Genomic DNA, 12,127 nt, shown 5'->3' on the forward strand with positions numbered 1-12,127 from the left:
AAACTGCCCAGTTCTTGTGGCAGTTGTATGGAATTGCTTCTATTTCTCAGGGGAAGTACTAATCACAATAGAAATACATATACCAATACTAACCTGTTACCATTTTGAATATAAGCTCTCTAAATAATGATTCTGGGTTTGAGGCAGAAAAAGCAGTAATTTCAACCAAAAGAACAGAAGACAGCAGCGTCTACACTACTGATTCTAATACAGCCAATGGGGCATACCTCGATTTCTGCATCACTGGAATCCAGCTGGGGAGGAAGGATAGGCAGCATGGGCTGGCCCATCTTAGCCATCCGAGAGATCAACTTGGCCTTGACTGTATCAGGACTCTAAAAAGAGAGGAAAAGTCACAAAAATCAGTTTAATCAAGGTCCCTCACCTTCAGTCAGCTCTATGTCTTTGGCTCTTTTTTTTTTTTTTTGTACAAGCATGTTCATAGGAACATTATTCACAATAGCCAAAACGTAAAAGCAACCCAGGTGCCCATTTACACAAACTGATAAACAAAATGTGGCTCACAATGGAATATATTCAGCCCCAAAAGGGAAGTTCTGACATGCTATAACATGGATGCACTTTGATGTAAGTCAAATAAACCAACGGCAAAAGGACAAATACTATATGTTCTACTTCTGTGAGGTCCCTAGAGCTGTCACATTCATAGAGACAGACACTAGAATGGTAGTGGCTAGGGACTGGGGAAGGGAAATGGGGACTCATTGAGTGATGTCTTTAGCTCTTGTGTCAAATCCTTCAACAAGTTCCCCTGCCATATCTATATGAAATGATTTCTTCTAGAAAATGAGAATTAAAGATTTCCTGTCTACAAGCACAGATGGGTTAATAATAGCAGTAAAACTAAAACTAATTCCCTCTATATTGGAATGGACAAAGTGGTTTCATATGTATTACTCCATTTCAATCAAGTCTCCCTACCATAATTACTCTCATTTTATGGATGAAAAACTAAATCACAGATTAAGGGAGGGAAGCATTTCAGATGCTAGTACCCTTTCAAAGTCCTGGGAGCAACTCAATAGATAGATACTTAGAGGAGATTTGGGAAGAGAAGAAACAGGAAACCCTATAAATGGGCTGTGAGAATTTGTTCTAAATTCAGGTTTATTTAACTCTGTCTTGGCAAGGACTACTAGCCCATGCTAGAGGCCTCTGTATCTATTAACTAGTCCAAAATACAGCCTTCAGAGTGGAGTACATACCCCTGAGTGTGTACAAGATGACATACTGGGTATAAAAATAAATGATCTTAACCTCCATTTTAAAATTATTTTTAAGCTATAGTAAGCATAAGACATTAATTAAGTTTGTTTACAGGGATGGACAGTACTTTATGTATATAATTTATAAACAGACACACTGGAAGTGTGTGTTCATTTTTTCTTAACTGATGGAGACACATAATCAAAGAAAGTTGAGCCCATCAAAAGAAGACTATATAAACTATATCCACACAATGTAATACTGCGATCTAGAGATAAAAAAGAATGAGGAAGAATTCTATACACTAACATGGAAAGACACTGTTATATACATAATAATATGTAAAAAGCAAGGTAGATAATACATATAGTATGCTACTTTTTTGTGAAGGGGGAAAATAAAATACACATTCCTACTTACTTACACCGGCCAATATAATAATTATAAGAAATGAATGAGAGGGAACAGGGAAGATGACGGCGTGAGTAGAGCAGCGGAAATCTCCTCCCAAAACCACATATATCTATGAAAATATAACAAAGACAACCCTTCCTAGAATAAAGACCAGAGAACACAGGACAATATCCAGACCACATTCGCACCTGCGAGAACCCAGCGCCTCGCGAAGGGGGTAAGATACAAGCCCCGGCCCAGCGGGAGCCGAGCGCCCAACCCCCAGCTCCCAGCGGGAGAAGAGCAGGCAGAGCGGGAGGGAGACGGAGCCCAGGACTGCCGAACACCCAGCCCCCGCCATCCGGGCCAGAGCACAGACACAGTGCGTGCCCAGGATGCTAGGGAAACAGAGCAGCAAGAACAGTGAGTGGGCACCGGAGGCCAGGTGCCGGAATACATAAGAAAAGCGCGCGACCATTTTTTTTTTTTTTTTGCTATTTTGTTCTGGCAAGCACTTTTTCGAAGTCTTAAAGGGATAGGGCCCCCAATACTAGGGAAACAGGGCAGCAAGACCGGTGAGCAGATGCCTGAGGCTGGCACAGGAGAATAAAGAAAAACAAGAGGCCACTTCTTTTTTTTTTTTTTTTTTAATTAAAAAAATTTTTTTTTTTTTTTTTTTTTTTGTGGTCGTTGTTTTGTTTTGGTGGGTGCTTTTTGGAAGTCTTAAAGGGGCAGGGTGGGACACTTAATCCAGAGGTAGGGAATCCGGGATCTCTGGGCACCCTAACCCCTGGGCTGCAGGGAGCAGGGACGCCCCTTACGGAGATAAATAGACTCCAGGCCGCACCCCCTCCAACGCCACTAAACCAGTTTGGGGCAGAGGCCCGAACCAGGCCACGCCCACAGCAACAGTGGAGATAAACTCCATAGCAGCCGGACAGGAAGCAGAAACCCTGTCTGCCCGCAGCTGCGCAGCACAAGCCACTAGAGGTCACTGTTCTCCCAGGAGAGGAGGGCCACAAACCAACAAGAAAGGAAGTCCTTCCAGCCGTCACTCGTCCCAGCTCTGCAAACTATTCCTATCACCATGAAAAGGCAAAGCTACAGGCAGACAAAGATCACAGAGACAACACCAGAGAAGGAGACAGAACTAACCAGTCTTCCTGACAAAGAATTCAAAATAAAAATCATAAACATGCTGACAGAGATGCAGAGAAATACGCAAGAGATATGGGATGAAGTCCGGAGGGAGATCACAGATGCCAGAAAGGAGATTGCAGAAATGAAACAAACTCTGGAAGGGTTTATAAGCAGAATGGATAGGATGCAAGAGGCCATTTATGGAATTGAAACCAGAGAACAGGAACGCATAGAAGCTGATATAGAGAGAGATAAAAGGATCTCCAGGAATGAAACAATATTAAGAGAACTGCGTGACCAATCCACAAGGAACAATATCCGTATTATAGGGGTACCAGAAGAAGAAGAGAGAGGAAAAGAGATGGAAAGTATCTTGGAAGAAATAATTGCTGAAAACTTCCCCAAACTGGGGGAGGAAAAAATCGAACAGACCACGGAAATACACAGAACCCCCAACAGAAAGGATCCAAGGAGGACAACACCAAGACCAATAATTAAAATGGCAAAGATCAAGGACAAGGAAAGAGTTTTAAAGGCAGCTAAAGAGAAAAAGGTCACCTATGAAGGAAAACCCATCAGGCTAACATCAGAATTCTCGACAGAAACCCTACAGGCCAGAAGAAAATGGCATGATATATTTAATGCAATGAAACAGAAGGGCCTTGAACCAAGGATACTGTATCCAGCACGACTATCATTCAAATATGACGGTGGGATTAAACAATTCCCAGACAAACAAAAGCTGACGGAATTTGCTTCCCACAAACCACCTCTACAGGACATCTTACAGGGACTGCTCTAGATGAGAGCACTCCTAGAAAGAGCACAGCACAAAACACTCAACATATGAAGAATCGAGGAGGAGGAATAAGAAGGGAGAGAAGAAAAGAATCTCCAGACACTGTATATAACGGCTCAATAAGCGAGCTAAGTTAGGCAGTAAGATACTAAAGAGGCTAACCTTGAACCTTTGGTAACCACGAATTTAAAGCCTGCAATGGCAATAAGTACATATCTTTCAATAGTCACCCTAAATGTTAATGGGCTGAATGCACCAATCAAAAGACACAGAGCAATAGAATGGATAAAAAAGCAAGACCCATCTATATGCTGCTTACAAGAAACTCACCTCAAACCCAAAGACATGTACAGACTAAAAGTCAAGGGATGGAAAAACATATTTCAAGCAAACAACAGCGAGAAGAAAGCAGGGGTTGCAGTACTAATATCAGACAAAATAGACTTCAAAACAAAGAAAGTAACAAGAGATAAAGAAGGACACTATATAATGATAAAGGGCCCAGTCAAACAAGAGGATATAACCATTCTAATTATATATGCACCCAACACAGGAGCACCTGCATATGTGAAACAAATACTAACAGAACTAAAGGGGGAAAAAGACTGCAATGCATTCATTCTAGGAGACTTCAACACACCACTCACCCCAAAGGATAGATCCACCGGGCAGAAAATAAGTAAGGACACGGAAGCACTGAACAACACAGTAGAGCAGAGGGACCTAATAGACATCTGTAGAACTCTACATCTAAAAGCAACAGGATATACATTCTTCTCAAGTGCACATGGAACATTCTCCACAATAGACCACATACTAGCCCACAAAAAGAGCCTCAGCAAAATCCAAAATACTGAAATTCTACCAACCAACTTTTCAGACCACAAAGGTATAAAACTAGAAATAAACTGTACAAAGAAAGCAAAGTGGCTCACAAACACATGGAGGCTAAACAACACGCTCCTAAATAATCAATGGATCAATGACCAAATCAAAATGGAGATCCAGCAATATATGGAAACAAATGACAACAACAACACTAAGCCCCAACTTCTGTGGGATGCAGCAAAAGCAGTCTTAAGAGGAAAGTATATAGCAATCCAAGCATATTTAAAAAAGGAAGAACAAGCCCAAATGAATGGTCTAATGTCACAATTATCGAAATTGGAAAAAGAAGAACAAATGAGGCCTAAGGTCAGCAGAAGGAGGGACATAATAAAGATCAGAGAAGAAATAAATAAAATTGAGAAGAATAAAACAATAGCAAAAATCAATGAAACCAAGAGCTGGTTTTTCGAGAAAATAAACAAAATAGATAAGCCTCTAGCCAGACTTATTAAGAATAAAAGAGAGTCAACACAAATCAACAGTATCAGAAACGAGAAAGGAAAAATCACGACGGACCCCACAGAAATACAGAGAATTATTAGAGAATACTATGAAAACCTATATGCTAACAAGCTGGGAAACCTAGGAGAAATGGACAACTTCCTAGAAAAATACAACCTTCCAAGACTGACCCAGAAAGAAACAGAAAATCTAAACAGACCAATTACCAGCAACGAAATTGAAGCGGTAATCAAAAAACTACCAAAGAACAAAACCCCAGGGCCAGATGGACTTACCTCGGAATTTTATCAGACATACAGGGAAGACATAATACACATTCTCCTTAGAGTTTTCCAAAAAATAGAGGAGGAGGGGATACTCCCAAACTCATTCTATGAAGCTAACATCACCCTAATACAAAAACCAGGCAAAGACCCCACCAAAAAAGAAAACTACAGACCAATATCCCCGATGAACGTAGATGCAAAAATACTCAACAAAATATTAGCAAACCGAATTCAAAAATACATCAAAAGGATCATACACCATGACCAAGTGGGATTCATCCCAGGGATGCAAGGATGGTACAACATTCGAAAGTCCATCAACATCATCCACCACATCAACAAAAAGAAAGACAAAAACCACATGATCATCTCCATAGATGCTGAAAAAGCATTTGACAAAGTTCAACATCCATTCATGATAAAAACTCTCAGCAAAATGGGAATAGAGGGCAAGTACCTCAACATAATAAAGGCCATCTATGATAAACGCACAGTCAACATTATATTGAACAGCGAGAAGCTGAAAGCATTTTCTCTGAGATCAGGAACTAGACAGGGATGCCCACTCTCCCCACTGTTATTTAACATAGTACTGGAGGTCCTAGCCACGGCAATCAGACAAAACAAAGAAATACAAGGAATCCAGATTGGTAAAGAAGAAGTTAAACTGTCACTATTTGCAGATGACATAAAAAACCCTAAAGACTCCACCCCAAAACTACTAGAACTGATATCGGAATACAGCAAAGTTGCAGGATACAAAATCAACACACAGAAATCTGTGGCTTTCCTATACACTAACAATGAACAAACATAAAGAGAAATCAGGAAAACAACTCCATTCACAATTGCATCAAAAAAAATAAAATACCTAGGAATAAACCTAACCAAAGAAGTGAAAGACTTATACTCTGAAAACTACAAGTCACTCTTAAGAGAAATTAAAGGGGACACTAACAGATGGAAGACCTTCCCATGCTTGTGGCTAGGAAGAATTAATATCGTCAAAATGGCCATCCTGCCGAAAGCAATATACAGATTTGATGCAATCCCTATGAAACTACCAGCAACATTCTTCAATGAACTGGAACAAATAATTCAAAAATTCATATGGAAACACCAAAGACCCCGAATAGCCAAAGCAATCCTGAGAAAGAAGAATAAAGTAGGGGGGATCTCACTCCCCAACTTCAAGCTCTACTATAAAGCCATAGTAATCAAGACAATTTGGTACTGGCACAAGAACAGAGCCACAGACCAATGGAACAGACTAGAGAATCCAGACATTAACCCAGACATATATGGTCAATTAATATTTGATAAAGGAGCCATGGACACACAATGGTGAAATGACAGTCTCTTCAACAGATGGTGCTGGCAAAACTGGACAGCTACATGTAGGAGAATGAAACTGGAACATTGTCTAACCCCATATACAAAAGTAAACTCAAAATGGATCAAAGACCTGAATGTAAGTCATGATACCACTAAACTCTTGGAAGAAAATATAGGCAAAAACCTCTTAGACATAAACATGAGTGACCTCTTCTTGAACATATCTCCCCGGGCAAGGAAAACAACAGCAAAATTGAATTAAGTGGGAGTATATTAAGCTGAAAAGCTTCTGTACAGCAAAAGACACCATCAATAGAACAAAAAGGAACCCTACAGTATGGGAGAATATATTTGAAAATGACAGATCCGATAAAGCCTTGACATCCAGAATATATAAAGAGCTCACACGCCTCAACAAACAAAAGACAAATAACCCAATTAAAAAATGGGCAGAGGAACTGAACAGACAGTTCTCCAAAACAGAAATACAGATGGCCAACAGACACATGAAAAGATGCTCCACATCGCTAATTATCAGAGAAATGCAAATTAAAACTACAATGAGGTATCACCTCACACCAGTAAGGATGGCTGCCATCCAAAAGACAAACAACAACAAATGTTGGCGAGGCTGTGGAGAAAGGGGAACCCTCCTACACTGCTGGTGGGAATGTAAACTTGTTCAATCATTGTGGAAAGCAGTATGGAGGTACATCAAAATGCTCAAAACAGACATACCATTTGACCCAGGAATTGCACTCCTAGGAATTTACCCTAAGAACGCAGCAATCAAGTATGAGAAAGACCAATGTACCCCTATGTTTATCGCAGCACTATTTACAATAGCCAAGAATTGGAAGAACCTAAATGTCCATCGATAGATGAATGGATAAAGAAGATGTGGTACATATACACAATGGAATACTACTCAGCCATAAGAAGAGGGCAAATTCTACCATTTGCAGCAATATGGATGGAGCTGGAGGGTATTATGCTCAGTGAAACAAGCCAAGCGGAGAAAGAGAAATACCAAATGATTTCACTTATCTGTGGAGTATAAGAACAAAGGAAAAACTGAAGGAACAAAACAGCAGTGGAATCACAGAACCCAAGAATGGACTAACAGGTACCAAAGGGAAAGGGACTGGGGAGGATGGGTGGGTGGGGAGGGATAAAGGGTGGGGAAGAAGAAGGGGAATATTAAGATTAGCATGCATGGGGGAGTGGGAGAAAGGGGAGGGCTGTACAACACAGAAAAGGCAAGTAGTGATTCTACAACATTTTGCTATGCTGATGGACAGTGACTGTAAAGGGGTTTATAGGGGGGACCTGGTATAGGGGAGAGCCTAGTAAACATAATATTCGTCATGTAAGTGTAGATTAGTGATACTAAAAAAAAAAAAAAGGGCAGTTCCTGTGTGGTAACCTCCAATGAGTTCTACACAAGAGTATAAAGGGCATATAAAAGTGTAGGCAAAGGGTCTGTTTGTGTTTATACAGAGGATCAAAGCCTAATTGGGCTACCCCGAAAATGAACTAAGATACAATATGAAAAAGAACTTCCAACACCAGCACTCTCTGGAAGACTCATGCCAGAAGATGATCATCAAAAAACCCCAACAAAGATCCACGCACTGCTACAGCTGTAGATGCACTCATCCCACCGGTTCTTGGACTTGCCATGGGAATGAGGAAGGAGATATCTAAGCTGGCCTGTGCATACAGTAAAACAACAAATTTGACTGGATCTATACTGTTGGAACTCAATCAAGAATTAGGAGAAGTGCAAATTGTAGCGCTCCAAAATCTTACAACTACAGACTATTTACTGTGAAAAGAACATAAGGGATGTGAACAGTCCCCAGGAATGGGTTGTTTTAATTTGTCTGATTTCTCTCAGACTGTTCAAGTTCAGTTGGACAATATCCACCATATCATAGATAAGTTTTCACAAATGCCTAAGGTGCCTAACTGGTTTTCTTGGTTTCACTGGAGATGGCTGGTAATTACAGGTATGCTTTGGTTATGTAACTATACTCCTATTATGTTAATGTGTGTGTGCAATTTAAGTAGTAGCTTAAAACCTATACATGCTGAAGTTAGTCTCCAAGAAGATAAGTCAAAGAAATAATCAATCTTCCCATGTTTTCTTCTGCCTGCTACTTCTATAGCTTTTCTTCTTCCTTCCTAATTACAACCCTTAAATAAATTCGTGCCTCATATCAAATTTACCGAGTATCATAATTCTTCCAAGTGGCAAAGATACCTCAAGACAAATGCTGGGCATAGAAGCTACAGGGCATAAATATGCAAAGAAATAAAAAGCTAACCATTTCAAACAATAAGGCTTCTCTGTCACTTACCAACTTTACATTTCCCTGTATGGCCCCGGAAGATGACTGGTTAGCCAGAGACGGGTAAGATTCCTCAAGGGAGGAACAACCTAAGACAGGCACAGTCGCAGGAGGGTCATCAGGTGAGAAATTGGGGATCAACAGAGGTGAGGCTTAGAACCTCACCCCCCCGTTCTGAGAGAAATCTTCTGCATATGTGGATGTCTTATTGCCCTTGTCTAGCTTGGATTAACACATAGTCTACAGGCACACACTTGATCATCTACATTTGCTCTCTTACAGCACTAAACTATGTTTTCTACCTTTATCTTGTATCTACCTACCACTTCAGCATTTTATTAAAAATAATAATAATAAAGAGAGAAATGTGGTATCCACATATAAATCAAGTATAAAAACCAAATGAGTATTCATATTTGAACTGACTGTTTATAGTTCATAATGCATGAGCAAAACCGAAGGTTTCTGTGATGACTGCCCTTGTACTGTTCACTATGTAACTTATTCATTATGTAAGAATTTGTTCTCCATGTAAGAACTTGTTTGTTATGCCTCAGAAGATTGGAGACTGATGAAAATTAGGCTTGGGGTGGATTAATGATTGTGCATTGAGCATTGACTCCCCTATACAGAATTTTATTGTTGTTAACAACCATTTGATCAATAAATATAAGAAACGACCTCACAAAAAAAAAAAAGTATATACTTCCAATGGTAAAACAATAAGTAACAGGGATGTAATGAATATAGTCAAGATATTGTAACAGCTTGGTATGGTGATAGCTGGTACCTAGAATTGTCATGTATATAAATGTTGAATCAAAAGAACATATGGCATGTGAACAGTCCCCAGGAATGGGTTGTTTTAATTTGTCTGATTTCTCTCAGACTGTTCAAGTTCAGTTGGACAATATCCACCATATCATAGATAAGTTTTCACAAATGCCTAAGGTGCCTAACTGGTTTTCTTGGTTTCACTGGAGATGGCTGGTAATTACAGGTATGCTTTGGTTATGTAACTATACTCCTATTATGTTAATGTGTGTGCGCAATTTAAGTAGTAGCTTAAAACCTATACATGCTGAAGTTAGTCTCCAAGAAGATATGTCAAAGAAATAATCAATCTTCCCATGTTTTCTTCCGCCTGCTACTTCTATAGCTTTTCTTCTTCCTTCCTAATTACAACCCTTAAATAGAATTCGTGCCTCATATCAAATTTACCGAGTATCATTATTCTTCCAAGTGGTAAAGATACCTCAAGACAAATGCTGGGCATAGAAGCCACAGGGCATAAATATGCAAAGAAGTAAAAAGCTAACCTTTTCAAACAATAAGGCTTCCCTCTCACTTACCAACTTCACATTTCCCTGTATGGCCCCGGAAGATGACTGGTTAGCCAGAGACGGGTAAGATTCCTCAAGGGAGGAACAACCTAAGACAGGCACAGTCGCAGGGGGCCATCAGGTGAGAAACTGGGGATCAACAGAGGTGAGGCTTAGAACCTCACCCCCCCTGTTCTGAGAGAAATCTTCTGCATACGTGGATGTTTTATTGCCCTGGTCTAGCTTGGATTAACACATAGTCTACAGGCACACACCTGATCATCTACATGTGCTCTCTTACAACACTAAACTATGTTTTCTACCTTTATCTTGTATCTACCTACCACTTCAGCATTTTATTAAAAATAATAGTAATAAAGAGAGAAATGTGGTATCCACATATAAATCAAGTATAAAAATCAAATGAGTATTCATATTTGAACTGACTGTTTAGAGTTCATAATGCATGAGCAAAACCGAAAGTTTCTGTGATGACTGCCCTTGTACTGTTCACCATGTAACTTATTCACTATGTAAGAATTTGTTCTCCATGTAAGAACTTGTTTGTTATGCCTCAGAAGATTGGAGACTGATGAAAATTAGGCTTGGGGTGGATTAATGATTGTGCATTGAGCATTGACTCCCCTATACAGAATTTTATTGTCGTTAAGAACCATTTGATCAATAAATATGAGAGATGCCCTCACAAAAAAAAAAAAAAAAAAAAAAAGGACAGACTTCCAATGGTAAAATAAATAAGTAACCGGGATGTAATGTATAGCATAAGGAATATAGTCAAGATATTGTAACAGCTTGGTAGGGTGATAGCTGGAACCTAGAATTATGTATATAAATGTTCTACCACTGTGTTGTACACTTGAAACTAATGTAATGTAATACTGTGCGTCAACTACCCTTCAATAAAAAATAATTATTTAAAAATAAATAAATAAATAAATAAATGTTGAATCAGTATGTTGTACACCTGAAACTAATGTAATGTAATACCGTGTGTCAACTACCCTTCAATAAAAAAATAATTACCTACAAAAAAAAAAAGAAATGAATGAAAGCAGTTACTTAAGGCAGGGTGAGACAGGATGGGGCACATGGGGCAGGGGTGGCAGTGGGTCTTCTCAATGTATATATTGTTATATGGGTTTGATAACTGTACCATATTAAAGTAATTACCTATTCAAACTAAAAACTAATGGAGAAGAACTTAAATGTAGAAGAAAAAAGTATTGACTGTATGTTATATGGATTTTGCCTCAATTAAAAAAACAGAACTACAAAAAAAACCAAAAAAAAATATTGGAGACCATTAATCTACCACAAGTCACTGAAGCTTAGGAAGAGGCGACAAAAGCAGTTGTGCCAAGACAGTACAACAGAGCCAATGCCGAACGATTTTTGTGGCTGGTTAAAGACCTGAGGTTATAATTGCTTTTCAATTTTGATTCTTTTGGCTTCACCTTCAGGTTTAGATCATTTTTTACATATATCAGATCAATTATTGCCTTAATAATTCCTGCTTTCAGCTGAATATAAACAAGTAAACTAGAGTTAACAGAAATTAGTCAATTTCACTCCATGCAATTATCCTGTTTCCCTATGTGGTAAGTGAATGTTACGGGGCATTAGAATTTGGAGTGTGCTTCCGCAATCATCTCATCCACATGAAGCAAACTCAGATAGTGTCACAGACCAGACAGGGCAGCAGTTAACTACAGCCTACATCCTCCTAAAGGGGTTCAAATCTGAATTTTACTACCATGGTATGCTAGTCTGCTCATCTTACACTTGGGGAAAAATGATACCCGGAGAACTGCTTAAAGTCCACTGACCGGTGACTTAGTGCAGAATTGCTCTGAGAGAATGAAAAGCAGGAAGGATACAGTGTTAGCAATAATCATGATAATAAGAGCTAATGTTAACTGA

The 12,127-nt window shown here is 39.2% G+C and overlaps 1 protein-coding gene across 1 annotated transcript in view; it reads right to left on the reverse strand.

Moving 5' to 3' along the window:
* Nucleotides 1-12,127, reverse strand: part of FKBP15 (FKBP prolyl isomerase family member 15) — a 63,682-nt gene that overhangs the window by 19,903 nt on the left and 31,652 nt on the right. The window contains 1 exon segment of the mRNA XM_036915625.2: nucleotides 228-335. Coding sequence (XP_036771520.2) covers nucleotides 228-335 — 108 coding nt within the window.

Source organism: Manis pentadactyla, chromosome 3 (genome assembly GCF_030020395.1).
Source record: "Manis pentadactyla isolate mManPen7 chromosome 3, mManPen7.hap1, whole genome shotgun sequence".
NCBI classification, from domain to species: Eukaryota; Metazoa; Chordata; class Mammalia; order Pholidota; family Manidae; genus Manis; species Manis pentadactyla.